This window comes from Crassostrea angulata, chromosome 2 (genome assembly GCF_025612915.1).
Source record: "Crassostrea angulata isolate pt1a10 chromosome 2, ASM2561291v2, whole genome shotgun sequence".
NCBI classification, from domain to species: domain Eukaryota; kingdom Metazoa; phylum Mollusca; class Bivalvia; order Ostreida; family Ostreidae; genus Magallana; species Magallana angulata.
The window spans coordinates 64,477,836-64,498,098 of NC_069112.1; the positions used below are offsets into that span (position 1 = coordinate 64,477,836).

At 32.9% G+C, this 20,263-nt stretch overlaps 1 protein-coding gene and 1 pseudogene across 1 annotated transcript; one reads left to right on the plus strand and one right to left on the minus strand.

Annotated features, from left to right (window-relative positions):
- Nucleotides 1-820: 820 nt before the first annotated feature.
- Nucleotides 821-12,050, minus strand: LOC128174696 (uncharacterized; annotated as a pseudogene).
- A 3,507-nt stretch (nt 12,051-15,557) lies between these two features.
- On the plus strand, nt 15,558-16,301 carry LOC128172760 (fucolectin-5-like). The gene is made up of 2 exons (XM_052838513.1): nt 15,558-15,813; nt 16,082-16,301. Exons 1-2 carry the CDS (start codon nt 15,558-15,560, stop codon nt 16,294-16,296), a joined length of 471 nt encoding a protein of 156 aa, XP_052694473.1. The 3' UTR covers nt 16,297-16,301.
- The last annotated feature ends 3,962 nt before the right edge of the window (nt 16,302-20,263 follow it).

A 20,263-nucleotide genomic window follows, 5' to 3' on the forward strand; every position in this document is an offset into this window, starting at 1 on the left:
ACACTTACTACACGAATATATTTCAAATTAACCACTGTTAAGCATATACAAAATCCAGATGGATATGTTATTAAGCAAACAATAATGGCCACCTAATTTCATGCGGATGTGCGAAATGAGGCCGGTTTCACTCTTCCTTCACCAATATTCATGAAATGGCATTGCTTTTCTGCCAGAAAATTAACAATTAAATTCTTTATCTTTGTAACAAGATGGAATTCACCATTGTAATTTTCAGAATATAGGTAACTTTTATAAGTAAATAAACACATGCATTTTCACTGTCATCCAAAACTGACGAAAATTATAGCATGTATAGCTTTATGTGGTCTATCATAATAGCCGACTGTAGCTATAGCTTAAATTATTAGTAAGCTGGAAAAACTGCATGATCCACCAACAGACTTTGAATTAGCAGACATGTTTTCATTTTGGGGTCTTTTCCTCAACTTATGGATTTGACTAAATCTAATAAGGCATACATAAGAAAATTCATTCTTTTATGACTTCTTTAAATACAATTATCAAATTATCCACAAGAATTGTGCAAAACCTTTTCTTATTATGCACATTGTTCAAACTTCCTATTACATAAACTTTTAAAAAGAACTGCAGTAATCAAACATGACACTTTACAGGTACCCAAGCCACGTGAGGTAATACGCGACTAAATTCTGTCTGCCCAGTACTATTGGTAAATTTCAAAGCAATTTGACGGCTCAGAGTGTTTATACAAACTACTCATGAGTATCTGGCATGTGAAAAGGTGTGAAACTCAATTGATTATGCAAATTAATAATTTATTTTGTTGTTGTCTGGTTTAGATCTGCAAACATTATTACTTTTAAGCATTTTGATTATTAACACATGAATTACAATGACTTTTCGAAAATTTCTTCATTTTTGGGGGGTGCATATTATACACAGGAGAAGCATGCAGTCATTTCAGCATTTGAACCCAACTTTGGGGTGCGTATTATATGTTGGTGCATATCATACTTGAGACTTTAAGGTAAATAGATCAATTGACATTTTCAGAAAATCTTCAAATGCATAAAACATATCCTAATCTACTGCAAGATTTCAAAAAAACTTTTATCAAATGATTTTTTAAGAAATTTACCTTTTCTGCCAGAGTGGACTTGCCCGACACTATTATATGAATGTCATCAAGCTGACTACCAGTAGTTCCATTGTCTTCTTCTGCTATGCAAGAACAAGGGCCTTGAATTAAAATTTAGTACTTTATAATCAATGGTGGGGTGATTCACCTTTAATTTCAGTTGATTCATATAACATATTACATGTAATAGGTCTTCCACCAATCCTCTTCACCATATTAACGTGAAAAAAAGGACAAAATGTCTTATATGGTTAACAGAAGTACATGTATCACTAGGGCTGAGACGATACTGTACTGAGCCGATTCGGTACATATCACGATACATGAGATGCGATACGATACATATCATGATACATTGCAATTAAATGAAAACATGAATAAAAGTTAAAAATTTATTCAACCTACCCATGTATTACCGCATGTCCAAAGTTATTTTGTTATATTCATAATGAGCGTTGCACAATTTACAAATTACTTTAGTCTCGTGTACACTAGTTTTTCATAAACAAGTACTCCAAAAGTTTTCCACACTCCATATTTGACAACCTTACGAGGTTTTCCGCCATCTTTGTGCTTTCATATTAGGCGTGCGGACTAAAAATAGCCGATATATGTAGCTCGGATATTTTTGAAAAATAAAAAAAGTTTGGTAAGGTATCGTTGTATTAGTGGTAAATGTATCGATCCAAATATCGTCAAAATAAATACTGCGATGCACCGGTGCATCGTCCCATCCCAATGTATCACAAGAGTTTTATAAATAAACTGATATTGTACATACCAGCAACTTGTCCACAGGAAGCGCTATTGAGGAATGGTGGGTCAATGCAAGAGGTGTCTTCCACCTGAATATCCTCTTTACCTTTATTGAAAAGAAAAAAGGACAAAATGTCTTATATGGTTAACCGAAGTACATGCATCACAAGAGTTTTATTTATAAATCAATATATTGTACATACCAGCAACTTGTCCACAGGAAGCGCTATTGAGGAACGGTGGGTCGATTCGAGAAGTGTCTTCCACCTGAGTATCATCTTCAGCTTTATTGAAGAGAAAAAAGGACAATGTCTCATATGGTTAACAGATTGAAGTACATGTATCACAAGAGCTTTTTAAGTAAACTGATATTGTACATACCAGCAACTTGTCCACCGGAAGCGCTATTGAGGAACGGTGGGTCAATGCAAGAAGTGTCTTCCACCTGAGTATCATCTTCATCTTTATTGAGGAGAAAAAAAGGACAAAATGTGTAATATGGTTTACAGAAGTACATGTATCACAAGAGTTTTATTGATGAACTAGTATTGTACATACCAGCAACTTGTCCACAGGAAGCGCTATTGAGGAATGGTGGGTCAATGCAAGAAGTGTCTTCCACCTGAGTATCCTCTTCATCTTTATTGAAGAGAAATAAGAACAAAATGTCTTAAATATTAAACGAATGAATATGAATCATAAGAGTTTTATTAATAAACTAATATATTGTACATACCAGCAAGTTTTCCACAGGAAGCGCTATTGAGGAATGGTGGGTCATTGCAAGAGGTGTCTTCCACCTGAATATCCTCTTTACCTTTATTGAAAAGAAAAAAGGACAAATTTAATGACTTATATGGTTAACAGAAGTACATGTATCACAAGAGTTTTATTGATTAACTGATATTGTACATACCAGCAACTTGTCCACCGGAAGAGCTATTGAGGAACGGTGGGTCAATGCGAGAAGTGTCTTCCACCTGAGTATCCTCTCCATCTTTATTGACGAGAAAAAAAGGACAAAATGTGTAATATGGTTTACAGAAGAACATGTAGCACAAGAGTTTTATTGATAAACTAGTATTGTACATACCAGCAACTTGTCCACAGGAAGCGCTATTGAGGAATGGATGGTCGATTCAAGAAGTGTCTTCCACCTGAGTATCCTCTTCATCTTTATTGAAGAGAAATAAGAACAAAATGTCTTAAATATTAAACGGATGTACATGAATCATAAGAGTTTTATTAATAAACTAATATATTGTACATACCAGCAAGTTTTCCACAGGAAGCGCTATTGAGGAATGGTGGGTCATTGCAAGAAGTGTCTTCCACCTGAATATCCTCTTTACCTTTATTGAAAAGAAAAAAGGACAAATTTAATGACTTATATGGTTAACAGAAGTACATGTATCACAAGAGTTTCATTGATAAACTGATATTGTACATACCAGCAACTTGTCCACAGGAAGCGCTATTGAGGAATGGTGGGTCAATTCGAGAAGTGTCTTCCATCTGAATATCATCGTCAGCTTTATTGAAGAGAAAAAAGGACAAAGTGTCTTATATGGTTTACAGATTGAAATACATGTAGCACAAGAGTTTTATTGATTAACTGATATTGTACATACCAGCAACTTGTCCACCGGAAGAGCTATTGAGGAACGGTGGGTCAATGCGAGAAGTGTCTTCCACCTGAGTATCCTCTCCATCTTTATTGACGAGAAAAAAAGGACAAAATGTGAAATATGGTTTACAGAAGAACATGTAGCACAAGAGTTTTATTGATAAACTAGTATTGTACATACCAGCAACTTGTCCACAGGAAGCGCTATTGAGGAATGGTGGGTCAATGCAAGAAGTGTCTTCCACCTGAGTATCCTCTTCATCTTTATTGAAGAGAAATAAGAACAAAATGTCTTAAATATTAAACGGATGTACATGAATCATAAGAGTTTTATTAATAAACTAATATATTGTACATACCAGCAAGTTTTCCACAGGAAGCGCTATTGAGGAATGGTGGGTCATTGCAAGAAGTGTCTTCCACCTGAATATCCTCTTTACCTTTATTGAAAAGAAAAAAGGACAAATTTAATGACTTATATGGTTAACAGAAGTACATGTATCACAAGAGTTTCATTGATAAACTGATATTGTACATACCAGCAACTTGTCCACAGGAAGCGCTATTGAGGAATGGTGGGTCAATTCGAGAAGTGTCTTCCATCTGAATATCATCGTCAGCTTTATTGAAGAGAAAAAAGGACAAAGTGTCTTATATGGTTTACAGATTGAAATACATGTAGCACAAGAGTTTTATTGATTAACTGATATTGTACATACCAGCAACTTGTCAACCGGAAGAGCTATTGAGGAACGGTGGGTCAATGCGAGAAGTGTCTTCCACCTGAGTATCCTCTCCATCTTTATTGACGAGAAAAAAAGGACAAAATGTGTAATATGGTTTACAGAAGAACATGTAGCACAAGAGTTTTATTGATAAACTAGTATTGTACATACCAGCAACTTGTCCACAGGAAGCGCTATTGAGGAATGGATGGTCGATTCGAGAAGTGTCTTCCATCTCAATATCATCTTCAGCTTTATTGAAGAGAAAAAAGGACAAAGTGTCTTATATGGTTAACAGAAGTGCATGTATCACAAGAGTTTTATAAATAAACTAATAATGTACATACAAGCAACTAGTCCACAGGAAGAGCTATTGAGGAATGGTGGGTCAATGCGAGAGGTGTCTTCCACCTGAATATCCTCTTTACCTTTATTGAAAAGAAAAAAGGACAAAGTGTCTTATATGGTTAACAGAAGTACATGTATCACAAGAGTTTTATCGATAAACTGATAATGTACATACCAGCAACTTGTCCACAGGAAGCGCTATTGAGGAATGGTGGGTCAATTCGAGAAGTGTCTTCCATCACAATATCATCTTCAGCTTTATTGAAGAGAAAAAAGGACAAAATGTCTAATATGGTTTACAGAAGTACATGTATCACAAGAGTTTTATTGATAAACTAGTATTGTACATACCAGCAACTTGTCCACGGGAAGAGCTATTGAGGAATGGTGGGTCAATGCAAGAAGTCCCTTCCACCTGCGTATCATCTTCATCTTTATTGAAGAGAAAAAACCCCAAAATGTCTTATATGGTTAACAGAAGTACATGTATCACAAGAGTTTTATTAATAAATTAATATATTGTACATACCAGCAACTTGTCCACAGGAAGCGCTATTGAGGAATGGTGGGTCGATTTGAGAAGTGTCTTCCATCAGAATATCATCTTCAGCTTTATTGAAGAGAAAAAAGACATAATGACTTATTTGGTTAACAGATATACATGCATCACAAGAGTTTTATAAATAAGGCCTAACAAAAAAATAAGTTTGTTTCCGACCGACCCTACCTTAAACCCGCCGACCCAATTTTTATTTCTCGAATTTTTTCGTAAATTTCCGTTTATATCCGTTTTTGTTAAAATTTCGTTTTTATCCGATTTAAAAATTTAATGTGTCCTGTAAATCTTAGTCGTAAAAACGCTTATAGAACTTAATTAGATGTCATCAGTGTTGTGTAGATGTTTGTTATTTACAAATGGCAGCACATGTTGTTCCAGTTGAGCTCGAGAAATGTAAGATTCAGGGTTAAAGTAAATATTGTAATTTCTTGCACAGACAAAATTAAACAATGACAACAAAAACTTGGTTTTTATTTATCTTACCCAGTTTAATAAATAAATGGTTTAATATGCACAACTGAACAGATGGAGAGGAAAAAAAAAAAAGCTGACCTACTGACCCTAATTTTTTTCAGCCTGAAAGCGGAAACAAACCTATTTTTTTCCTAGGCCTAAACTAATATCGTATATACCAGCAACTTGTCCACCGGAAGCGCTATTGAGGAACGGTGGGTCAATTCGAGAAGTGTCTTCCATCACAATATCATCTTCAGCTTTATTGATGAGAAAAAAGGACAAAATGTCTTATTTGGTTAACAGAAGTACATGTATCACAAGAGTTTTATTGATAAACTGATATTGTACATACCAGCAACTTTTCCACAGGAAGCGCTATTGAGGAATGGTGGGTCAATGCGAGAAGTGTCTTCCACCTGAATATCCTCTTTACCTTTTTGTTGTAAAAATAAAAATAAACTAAATGCCTGGGCTTTTTATCTTTACAATGATCAAAACCAAAATAGTTTTCTTTAAGCATAGAGTTTGTTATGATATATTTGATCTTGCTTGGGACATTCCAGTTTATAGACAGACAAACAAAATGAATCTGTTTTACTTATATTCATAACAAGTGCAGTGAGGCTTAATGGTAAAAAATTGTATATAAGAACCAGTGAGAAAAGAAACTTTAAATGGACGTTTTAATTTTTATTGCTTCTTTGGGAACAACTAATTCTTTTCAAGAAGTTGATTTGACCATCAAATAAATGTATCAATTGATGTTTTCAATGAATATTGCCATGTGCTTTTTCTGGACTCAAGAAATTGAAAGAAAACTAAAAACTTTTAAAACAAACAAATCGATACATATTTAAGCACTACAGGGTTAATTTAATTTGCCTAAAAATCTTTGATAACTCACCAATACTGATTACATTACAATTGAAAGAAGTTACCAATATTTTTTTTCTAACCTTAAAGGTAAAATATCAACTACTGTACACAAAGTAACAACAATTTTTAAAAAAAAAAACACATCTTGATAAAGTTCAAGAATGGCAACAAAGAGAAGTATGTCTATTAACAACCTGAAATTGACTTTTATGCAACCAAGATAAACCAATTATTTGAAATGTTATTTTACTTACCAGAACTTTTGCCCATCTATACAAGAATTTCATTTTAGAAATATATATTTTTGAAAGATGTTGACATGAAATAGCCAAATTGTGTATGTGAAACTTAAAAACTTACCAAAGTCAAATTGGAATTCCATGGGTAAGATTTTAACCCATAATCGTACAACAGTTCTTCTCCTTGCTGGATGTCTCTATAAAATAATTGAAATGATATTTTATTATCTACACATGAAAATATGCAACCCCCCCTCTCTCTCCCTCTCTCTATCTCAAATACCTTGTAGCAAAAAGACAAAGACAATCCCCACAGAGTTTCATTTTGCAGTTTATCTCTTTTTTAGTCCCATGATTGATGAGTCTACATAATCTTCCATCGTCTTTTGTTGCATCAATGCTAAAACAATTATATAAATATTAATGTTGCATCATAGATTAAATTGTATTATAATAATTATTATTAAAGCTATACACGCTATAATTTGCGTCAATTTTGAATAAAGGGGAAAATGTATGTGTTTGATTACTAATAAAAGTTACCTTTATGCTGTTAATTATAATGCTCAATTCGATCACGTAACAAATATATCAAATATTAAACAATAAAATATATTTATTTTCCTGCCAGGAAAGTAATGCCTCCTCGTGAATATCAATCTATCACGTGATATCGACAGCTAAATTTAGCCTATCATACCAAAACTGGTGAAGGGTCAACATCTTCATAAATGTGATAGTTCCACAAAGGAAAGGATATTTTCAGTTAAGCATAAATTTGTCCGATATTCGAGTACAAACAAAAGAAAAACATACAAGCCTGTGAGTAGATATGAATACTTCCTTTAAAAAATGACGTAGACCTGTGTTTTTCCCCTATGTGCTATTTATAGATCCTATAAGTGTTAATGCAGAAGTAAGGGTATCGTGAATGACAAACGTATTTTACTCATTATACATGTATGTATTTCAAATTAACAACTGTTAAGCATATTAAAAATCAAGGTTGGATATTTGATTAGGCAAACAATAACGACCACCTAGTTCTCCGCGGACATGCGCAATGAGGTCGGTTTGCTCTTCCTTCATCAATATTCATGAAAAGGTATATTTTCCTGGCAGGAAAATAAACAATTAAAAATCTATATCTTTGTAACGAGATGGAATTCACCATTGTAATTTACAGATTAAGGATAACTTTTATAAGTAGACAAACACATGCGTTTTCACTGTCATTCAAAATTGACGTAAATTATAGCGTGTATAGCTTTAAACAACACTTGGGCTTAAGCTTTTTAAAAAACTAAAGTACCTGTCTACCTGACACATCTTACCATAAATCTCTGTAAAAATATCGGTATCCTGATGATTTTTTTCTCTCTCTTCTCTCGCCCTCTTTTTTGGATATAATTTGTCCTGAATACACTAGTAAAAAGTCTCCCCTTTGTCTGGGAATAGTACTCCTAACTCCTCTTCCTATATGAATGTTTATCATAATATTCATTTTACTACAGCTCAACATACATGTACATACATAGAATTTTTTTTATCATGGTATTTAAGAACACTTGCAATCATGCGTGACAAGAACATATGGAGCATATAGTTTTAGCAGATTGACAGCTAGAAACTCCATGGGCACATTCATCTTGATTTCTTGCTTCATTTAGAAAATACTCAGTCATAGAGATATATAGTCAACTGAGTTAATATGCAATAATCTGAATCACAAAATAAAAGTCAAGATGAAACATACAGTATATATGTGTAAATTTTATCAGCATATATCTTCATCACATTCTAAGAAATCGAATAATTCTAACCTTTGTTTTCAAACACATCAATTTCAAATCCTGGTGGATCTGTTTTTACCCAAAGCTGGGATTCTTCAAAGGGATTTACCCTTTTTCTTCGCATTTTAGCTGTAACAAGCAAAAATTAAATAAATCTTTAAAACTTAGATGAAATGCAGCTTTTTATAAATTAATAAATTCCAGAAATATTTTTTTTCTGAGAAAGAAGAGGATACATAATTTTAAAGGAGGGGACAGATCCTTCATAGATACTTCCGGCAAGCTCATGAAAAAAACCCCACCCAGGATATCTTTTCATAGTATGTTGGAAAGACATTAGAAGCGATTGATACAAATAATGGAGTACCACACCAGTATGAAAATATAATTTTTTTCTCCTTTTTTGATGGAAAAGCCTGATTGTTATAAACACTGACACAATATTAAAGCGGGAAAATTTTACGTCACAGGGGCTTCAAAGCATAAACTTAAGAAAGATAATTTCTCATCATGCTCATTGGTCAACTTGGCTTGAGGATATCATACAAAAAAATTCAAGTTAATTAAGAAACATCATAGTTTCAAGTGAGAAAAGTTTACAAAATAATTCAATTGATAACGAAATCTCCCTCTGCGTGTATAAAAATTGCTACAACACTAGTTCACCTATCTTTTTTTAAAATATACGCTTGTATAATATATTTTTTCTTACTTCTGTTGCCTTTTTTTTTCAACATTGATTCATTTGATAAATTAACCTTCATATTTAATTTTCATTTAATTCTTTGAATCATAAAATGATTGCACTACTCAATTACATTTGTAGATGATTTGAAAGCACCTTCCTTACATGGTGACATTTTTGAGCTCTTAAATTAGTCTCATCGTTTTATCAAATTAACAGTTACCAAGTCAAATTTGCTGCAATTGATCATAATGATTGAATGTCCACTTGTCTTTCATTTTGCCATTGCAAGTTAAATGCATTTGTTTTAGCTACAGCCGACTTAGATAGACTGTTCAATTGTTAAAATGACAGATGTCCTAAGAACCCACTTTAAAGAGACAGTACAGCGCATCTTATAAAAAAAAACTTGAAAAAATTCATCAAAATTGATAACTACGTATAACCCATACATTTTTGCATCACAATATGTTACATGGTTCAGCCTTCTATACTATTAGGAATACGTATTGACAGTAACAAAACACATGCAGGGCTCGCGAAGATGTTTGTGGACATTTTTGTTGATAAAAATATGTCTCCTCTACTTCTCCTAGGTAATAATTGTTCAAAGTGTAAAAAATAACCACAGTTATTGTTTTGTAACCAAGAATTTTGCGTTTTTATCAAACAAGTTGCTACAACCTAAATTCATTTTTGTAAATGAGGCCTCTTGAGATGTTATTTGACAAATTTATGTATGTTCATTTTAAAATGAACCGAAATTGGTAAACCATTAATAAATTATTGAGAAAGTGATATTATGTTCCGTTTAGAGAGTCCCTTTAACCTCTAACATGATGACCGTAGTCGGACGAAGATCTTGTAGTGTTCAGCATGTGTTAATTACTGTCAATCAAAGTCCACGTGCAAATCAATGACATAAGATTATTCCAGTTTGTACGTCCATTAAATTTCCAGAAGCTTATAATTACGTTAACTAGGTATGTGAAAGGGATTTTTACGTATTTCACCTATTACAATAAACGATATATCTTATTTCCTAACAATATAATACTAGGTAAATCTAAAGTTATTCACACATGTGTTTTCAGCTGTACTGTCTCTTTAACAATAGAATTCGTCCCATATACTTGCTTCCCAGCGAATAACAAATTATATTACACTCTATATCTCGCCTTAAATTTCATATGATATGTCTCGAATACCCACAATGTTGCTCTTTTATAATCCCATTTTACCACATTAACTGTTTTTACAACGAAATCACTGCCACTTTTAACACCTTGTTTACTGCCACTTTTAACATCTTGTTTGAAAATTCGCTATTTTCGGTCACCATGTTGATGATGAAATTGGAGACATTCCGAGTGCGATTTCCAAAAAAATGTCAGGCAAATTCAAACATAATACACATACTGCTTCTTTTAACATCATGTTTGAAAATTCGCTGTTTTCGGTCACTATGTTAACGATAAAATTGGAGACATTCCGAGTGCAAAATGGCAGGCAAATTCAAACATGTATATTAACAAAATGCCTTGGTACAACTCATTAAATGGATATTATGTAGACTTAACTACAAATGCATGTTCAAATAGGTTTATGTTCAAAAATGTATTTTACCCCTGCAGATTATTTTAACAGACTTAAAATCGACACGAAACAGATCCGCTTCACGGCTGCTACATTGAAAGTATATAGGACAAATTCTTAATGTGACCAGAGCGTAGCATGGTCACGGTAAGATTTTTCTTTCTACAGACGACTGAACCAGTGCTAGTCTACTGCAAAACAGATTGATTATAATATATATATTATATATGACTAGAGAGAATACATTTAGTGATAATACACATACTGCAAATAAATAAAAAATTACTTTTATAATATATATGACTTTCTGTATTCTGTTTCTTGGGCATGTAAATTATTGCTTGGGTTGGTTCAGTTCATTGATACACCTGCCTGGAATTACAGTCAACTCGTAACCAAACTGACTCGTACCCAAACAGACTTGTAATCAGATTGTTGATTAAAAAATGACTTAAATTATAATATTATTATGCCTGCCTTCGAAAAGTGAGAAGAATTTATAAATTTGTCAACCTAATTAATCCGTTTTATAAGAAAAGGTTGCATGTAAACAGAAGTTTTCTATCAAATGTTGATATAGTGACCTCCATGGCAAACTTATAGGAGATCTCAAAAATTTTACATTCATTTATCTCATAATTTCTTAATTAGTGTGATCATATTGAAACCTAACGTTAACATGTTATCTTTTACAGTTACAACCTAAGTATCATTGTTTACCACTGGAGCAATGGATCATTTGTCTGTTTTGGTACGAGTCGGTTTGGGTAATCGACTGTATCACTGTTTATGTCCTCATTTAAAACATTTTTCTTTACAAAACAATATTTTTAATGCAAAAGCTTGAATATCATCATAGCCAAATATATGGCATTCTGCTGTTAAGCACCATACACGTAGTAGAGAAATTTCGAACTGAGTAAATCAAGGTTAGGCCTATATACAATGACATTCGCTTATTTTTAACTCGTCCTACCTTGTCTATTAATTAAAACATTTGCATGACATTTTATGAAGAACAATTTTTTTTTAATGAATAACAAACCTTATTTCTTTAACATGTTCAAAAACGTTGAAGCTGAAAGCACGTTGTCTGGTATTTTCACTACGGGTGTTTTCGTCCAACCTCATTTAGCCATAAGAATTGTTGATGTTAGATTAACACTCGCATAAATTCCATAACTGTGTGATATGTAAAACGAATTTTAAAAAAACCCCAAAATAAAACAAATCAACACAAGCGACACTGCTCTCCGCAGTCCGCTGCTCGATTTACCTAGCTTAGGCGTACTTGTACATATTTAGGATTTATTTAAAGTTAAGAAACGAAAAATTTGTAATATTAATTTTGCTAAATTTTCGTATCATGACGTGTAGAAATATTCAAAACAATTGTATTTCTAAAAATCTATAATATATGTGTTTCTACAACAAAACAATAAATAAAAAGTTAGACCTCTTTGATTGGGTTCGAATACCGGAACAATATTGGAATTTTTTTTACTAGATATTTCTTTTAATTACAATAAAAAGAATCTGTATATGGTTAATTTAATTATGACAGAATAAAGTTTTTCAAACGCTTGTTTGTGTCATAATTTGCATGCATGTTTAATTTTTTCAACAATACTTAGTGGTGATGTCCCCGTTATAGACTTGAATTATAAACATTTTCTACTGAACAAGGGATTTCAAAACAATGTACACATCAATGTAGAAAGTTGTTTTTTTAACCCCTTTTTAATGAAATAACAGGGTATGACGTTTTCAAAGATACATGCACATGTACAGGTTGTTAAAGGCCGAAAAAAAATACACACATGTACATGTTTTTGTACTGATAAATCTGTTCCATCTTTTTATGTAGACGTTTATCTAGATACTAAATTCATGTCGGTATGTTAATTCAAAATACAGAATATATGGTCAGCTAAAATTCTTCCTAACTTTATTTATAAAAATTAAATTGTGGCCGCCATGTCCGATAGAAGTTCGCATAAAATGTGTATTACTTTTGCGCAGCAAAGATAATTGTCCCTAAATTTACCTTGAAAGAGTGAGAAGTTGGAGTCATATGCATGCTAGCCCCCCCCCCCCCCCCCCCCGGATTAGGAATTCCATAATTTGGGGAAAAAGAATTTTGGTAGGTAAGAGTATCTGTTTGGAAGTATAGGTATAACCACCACCCCCCCCCCCCCCCCCCCCCCCCCATGGATTAGGATTTTTATGATTTTGGAATTAGTTTTTTTTCCTCAATATTTCTGAGGATATTAGTCTAGCCCCCCCCCCCCCCCCCCCCCACTTTCAATTTGCTTCCAACGCCAGTGAAATGTGACTCTCCAAGCGATACGGATTTTTGGAAGTTGATTTTAATCAACTGTCCTATGCAGTTACTCTGACAAACTGAAAGTGAAACAGTGTTTGGGCCTAAGCACAAATCACCACCACTGACAAGACTTACATGTAGTTCTTGAAAATAATAGAAAAATTCGATGTAATGTATGCTGAAGCATTATTTTTCAAGGAAACTGATCTATAAACACTTTGAATATATAGCCAGATTTTATATAATACGAACAAATTAGATATTTTTGTAGTCTCATGTATTCCTACGCCAGAGTTAGTCTCGTTCAACCAAACGCTCGGCTGTCTCCGTAAATCTCCGACAAGCAAAGAGGCTCTCTTGCTTGTCGGAGATTAACGGAGACAGCCGACCGTCTAGTTGAACGAGACGAGAGTTCGATATCAATAGTGCTTGGATCTATACTATTTTTAGAATTGTTTCAATTACTAATACATAGTTTAAAATCCATCTTTAAATATTACATAACATGATTCATATGCATGGGGTTTCTCGAAATTCTTGTCAGAAAAGTCTAAAAATCCATATTATAAAAAAGTGCGTAATTCAAATACAGACTAGAAACTAATTGCCATGCAAGATAAAATGATTTTTAAAATAAATGATAATCGATAAAATCATGCAATTCCCGTCAGTACTTCAGTACTTTGATTAAAGGTTGGTTCCACGTTAGGGAATCATTCCGCCTAGCTTTTTGCAACACCCCCTTTAAAAAGTGGATGTTAAAATTTTTAGTAAAGTATTACACCCCCCCCCCCCCAGCATTTTGTGAATAAAAAATATAATCATATGTGCCAATGTCATTCGGTAATGAGGTTTTATGTGTTTTTTTTATACATACATACAGACATACGACATTTTAGTAAACATAGTTACATAATGATTCATCTCACTAGTCTGAATTACATGCACCTGAAGTATGGATGGTGCTAACACCCCCCTGCCATCATATGTTTTTTTTCTGGCCGGGGTATTTTTATGAAAAGGTGTGTATTTCCTGCTTACACATTCCCAATATATTGATTTATGTAGTTATTTAAATTTTTTTATCGTGTTTTAAAAAATTGCCGTATACCGATAATAAAAAAAATACACAAGATAAATATAATATATATATTATAATAATCAAACAAGGGGTCCCTTCTTATTCTCTAAGTTATTACAGCATAACCTAAGAAATTTTGGCGAGCGGTACGTCAGGACGATCGTTAATACAGGTCTCTTCGCCTTAGATTCCATATTTTGCCTTTTATTTGTCGCAGTGACGCGTTAACTAACCCGACTCAGCTTCACGTCTAAAGAAGGTCGCGACCTTACAAACTTGCATTTGTATTACTGATCGTGTAATAGAATTCTGTCCTTATTTAATACACGTATTTCTTAAATATACAATATTATCTGTACAAAGACTTTATTATCATAATACCAAAAGATATGGTGTAGAGTAGTAGCTTGAGGCGCCATGCATGTAGTAGTGTAGAGAAAATTCGAACTTTATAAGTGTCAATACATTATATCAAAGATTGGCCTAATATACATGCATAGCGATTATCGTCCATTTTAGTCCGTCTATTCTCAGCTATTAACTATAAAAAAATTGCATGCTACTATAAGAAGAACAATTTTAAAATTAATATCGCGTATCAAATTTTTTTTTAATATATACTAGTAGGTGTCGACTTGTCAATCAGTAATGAGGTTTTATGTGTTTTGAAACTCAAGAACATGTACTATGCATTTCATACATTCATTAAATACGATATTTCAGTGAACATACCCTTAATTCTTTGATACATCACGGTGTCATCAGAAATGTATCCTAAAGGTCGTTTATAAATCACCGCGTATATCCATTGCACAATAACATCCGGTGTTCCGTTTACGCATGCGCGGATTTTTCTGTGTAAAGATGGAAAATACAGCAGAAAAATACACACACACTGTGTAAAAAAAATCAGGAAATCGGTTCCAAAGTAACACTCATATTTTTTTTATTTTTTCTGATGTAATTTAGTGAGAGGAACACGAAAATGACGTTATTTCAACTGAACACCTGAGTTCGGGTGTTCATTTGATTTTCAGGTGATAAGTTGATTGGTGTGTAAACTTGGTATTCGGCCAACTTCACAGGGCTTACAAACACACACACACACACACGCACACACACACACACACACACACACACACACACACACACACACACACAGAGGGAGAGAGTGAAAACAATTATATTTCTTATTATTCTCCACAAAATATTAAACTGTACACATCAAAAGAATTTGGTCTTAAGTTTTTTTAGGTTTTAAGTAATACATGTAGCTATATAAGACATTACCTTTTCTATTTTTTTTACGGTCAGTGTATTATATTTTCTCAATGTTATCTCTAAGTACATGTATCTACATTGTTGTTATGTTGACAGCTACTTCCAACCTTGCATTGAATAAACCTGCAACACAATCATCAACGTTTACAGGGCCAGAAAATATTCTGAACTTCTCTGCCAATTTGGCAGTTGATGGTAACAACGGTACAGACTTTGCCGTAGACAAGTGTTCATGCACAGAGGGTGGAGACACAAATCCGTGGTGGTTGGTGGATCTGCAGGCTGTGTATTTCATCACATCTGTCAGAATATTCAATAGAGGAATGGACAAGTGGGGACTAGGTTAGTGTACACAGTAACACTGTATAACAAACTACCGGTATAGTCTACAAATTAGCGACATTGTAAAACGACGCAAAATAGTGGAGTACAGCTTTGATTTCATCCGTGAATATAAAACGTGAAAAACCTCTATATCGCCATTTTTTTTTTTAGCAAGAGAAAAAAATAATTAAAAATATATAAGGAAAAAATGAAATTTATGCAGTTTTCTTAATTATTACTTTACAATTTGACATTAACATACGTTTTCTTTTTTTTTTTTACTTAGATGTGTCGGACCGGCTGCGGAATGTTACCGTCACTGAAGGGCTGACAGAGTCAGATGTCAACACTCCCTGTGGTTTCTTTGCTGGTCCCGGTACTTTGTCACAGCTGGTCGTCATCGACTGTCCGACATTACCACAGGGGAGATTCGTAAAGATCTCCATGATAACTGAGTATCTCACTCTTTGTGAAGTTGAAGTGTTTGGATACTCTGTCTAATTATAATTGCCGATGTCTTTTATCTAAATGATTCTCTTTCCTGTGTATTCCTAAATAAACGCAAGCTCTTCTCGCAGATTTTAAATCTCGTTTGCTTTATATGGGAGTTGAGTACTAAAGGATTAGAATAAAAATTCAGTGTCGCGATTTTTTATTCTCGCGATCTGATCCAAAAATACGGGATCGCGGAATTAAGCACTCGCGTAAAATAGGGAATTTACAAAATGTGTATGTTGATGTGAGGTTTTTAATAGCTTAATGTTCAGTTTTGTGACAAAACTCTATTTATAATTGCTTATAGTGTTTTTATTTTTAAACTGCATGCAGTTGACATAAAAATTTAAAGCGTTTTATAAACTATTATATTTGATAAAACATTTAGTAATTAACTTTTAACAGTATATGTTTAGTTTTATTCCGTTCTGTTCTCTTTGGGTCAATAAAAAGTCATATCAGCATTTATGTTGTTTTCTTTTTAATTGCATTGTCGGATTTTTTGGCTATAACAATATCAATTTTTTTTTTCGACAGAAACCAATTATTTTAGAAAGTTATAGACTTTTGCCTATTTACACCTGTAAAATCGGTCTCCTTTCAACTTTAAAAACATTGAAAGTAAATAGAAATAATTTCATATTGCCCCCCCCCCCCCAATTTTTGGGTTTATTTTGCCCACAAGTTATGCATCGATTGTAAACAAAACAAACTAAGACATAATAGTGAGCAATATATTAATTATCATTTGAAAAAAAACAAAATGCCTCTATTAAAACCAATCTCAAAGTCGTACAATTATCCCCGCTTCGACATCAGGTGTGAGTTTGTAATTAGGCGAAATAACGCGATATCTTTTTCAAACAGCCAAAACAAACGTTCTATCAGTTCAAACACTGATTAAACAAAATCTTTGGTTGTATAAAGTAATATAAGTTAGTGATTTTAATCAACTTTCTCTCGTTTCGAATGAACTGTATGGCGATCCAGGCAAACATTGTATCATGTTGTCATGGTTTAATGAGTACCTTCCCCATAAAACTAATTTAAATGTAATTCAAACATTTAAAGAGAAAAAACTTTTGGCCATACAAGTCAGAAATATATTATTTGTAAATGTATTAATTAGGAGAACAAAGTTTATTTTCTGGCTGATCCTTTTCAATATTTGAGTTCTGTTTTTTTGTTTTTTCCCTTTGCCAAAAGAAACAATGTCACTTCATCAACCCACCCCCCTTTCTTAGGCTCGTGCAAGAAATCATCAAAGCCCAATCCAGCAACTCTATTAAGCATTAATTTTCTTTTTAAATCGGATAACGATGATAATGTTACCAATATTGTATGAAAATATCGTAAACTGCCTTTTACGTACAAAAGCAGAAACAAAATGTTTTAGGAATGACTCGAGAAATATGTTTTTTACGCAAAACAAGATCCTGCAGAACAATTAGAGCACGATGCGCATTATATTCTTTAATAAGGGTATTCTGGACATGTAAGTATGGAAGCGTATCTACAAATACAACAATCATTTCCATTCTTGAAGCTGCACATTAAATATCCAAAACATGGTATAAAACAAAAGTTTCAACTATCAAATCATTTTTGCAGGCCGGTTTTCAATACGAAGAATATGTTGTTCAATAAATTGATAGTGAACGCTGCAGCTACGACGATAACATTCAATTAGCACAGATGTGTTCAAAATCTGTATAGATAGGACAGGCAAATTAGATCGGGCGTGGTGTGATGTGAGCATACAGGACACAAACCACAATTATTTTCCCTCTTATTCCTTTATACAACAACAAATCATATCAAAAATTCCACCAGCTCAAATAAGTTCAAATATAGCATACCTATAGAATGACACTAGTCCAACAATATTTTTAAACTACAGGAAAATCAATCTAGAGGGGACTGAGATATGGCTCCTAAAATAACCACTACCATGAAAAATCCACTTTCACTTTGGAATATGTGTGAATATTGGCCTCTTTACACACTTTCTACTGCGCCATTAAAGATAATTTTTCTGAATTTTTTCCTGCCTGTATTTTTTTCAAACCTGCTTCTTTCCATCCATGCCATAAAAGGAACCAAATTTGCCCATTTACCACCCCTTGGAATTTTTGAAATAATACATACATTTTTAGAATGGAACTACTTGCGTGGTCAATGAGCACGGGGTAAAAATATTGGTATGTGACCTAAAAATTACACAATTTTCTTTTATTTTTATGAAACTTGGTAGGTAGATACTTATACCCATAATACACCTCCCTCTGAAATTTGGCGGGAATTGTGTATTCTGCATCAGAGTTATAGGCCTTTGAAATCTGGTCCAGGAAGGCTGAAATAACGTGCAAAATCTAGCATGTTACACACAATATTCGATTTATTTTTTGTTGTATTGGGAAATTATATATATATATATATATATATATATATATATATATATATATATATATATATATATATATATATATATATATATTTCAAGTTTGAAGAGAATGTTTAGAATTAAAAAGATTTCTGGACCCAGAATAAACAAAACTTTATTGTATCATATTCATTTGCAAAATGTATATCTCCGGGCTTGCGCGGGATAACCTCTAGTATTTACAAAAATAACGTAAACACGCAGATGTATTGATTCAATTATAAAACCAATTGTGTCTCTAGATCACTTATCACTATGTATTATGTAAATCATTGAAAAGCATTTACTTTTAAGTGCCTTTGTTCAACCACAGAAAATGTATAATGACTAGACTTTAATAGAAACGACACATTTTTCTGTGTATTTATCAAATATTCTTTTTACCTTTTAATGCTTACTAGCGAAGGGAAGTGAAGCTCAACAAATTAAAAGCATCAGGTTTTGAGCTTCAATTGACAAGGACTGATAATACTAAAATATTAATTGTCTTTAACTTTTTATACTGATGTTATTCGGCTTGCATCAACTCTTGATGTGATCGAAGAATTTGACATATGGCAACTGTGGTGCTTTTAAAGCTTTTTTCAATATGTTTAAATTGTGTGTCATGTAAGTATAGTACCAAAAAGTTCGAAAAGAATTAACAGAAATCATGCAGAATTATTTTGACTGACACAAACATTTTGACATTTTTTTAGTACTGCCAATGAAGTTTTGAAATAAAAACAATAAAAAATAGATCGAATGTCCTCCGTTTTGCTTTGGGTTTATTTTTGTTTCAGCTTAAACTGTAAAAAATGCAAAATTATATCCATATCATTTTTGTTTTGTTAATATTTTGTGCAGAACAGGAAACTACTTCTTTAATATTTGCTGCAAAAATCGGTGTGAGTTTAATCGCATGATATTTCAGTATTAGCTATTTATAATGAAAAGTAGCTAAATTTTCCAGTAATTATAGTCAAATTAGTTGTTATATAAATACCAAAGGCAGCATTTTATAATGAAATTAAATTTTTGAAATTCACTTACAGAAACACAATTTGGCATTGTAGACATTGAATGAAAGTACATCTATAATGAACAGTTATTTCAAGTTATCTTTTTATTGTCATAAACAGTCACTTTTCTATCTTTTAATATTCTGTTGGATCTTTGTCACCGTAATAAGATTTTGCGAATTCTGCGACGTCCCTCCGGCTTTTGAATTTGGCATTTTTGGCAAAATATTGCATATAGGGTACCCTCATTGTACGGATAACTCCCCCTACAGTTTGCAAGATAGGAAGTTGTTCTTTTGCAGATCAATTGTAAATATATTAGAGGTGTGCATATTGTTAGAATTTGGATTTCTGATAATTTATGAAAAAAATACCAGCTTTTAAACTATTTTTGCAAAAAATTGCATATACTGTGGTTCCATTAATATTCGAGGGTATCAATTTTTGTGGAAAATGTGAAAATCACAGTTTCAAGGATACGTAAATTCGTGGCCAATGATCCTATCAATACAAAATGTAAATAGAAACT

Bases quoted from the DNA above. Each gene is read 5' to 3' on its own strand.
- LOC128172760 (XM_052838513.1), top strand. From the start codon at position 15,558: ATGTTGACAGCTACTTCCAACCTTGCATTGAATAAACCTGCAACACAA. The intron at 15,814-16,081 runs GTTAGTGTACAC...TTTTTTACTTAG, and splicing joins AATGGACAAGTGGGGACTAG to ATGTGTCGGACCGGCTGCGG.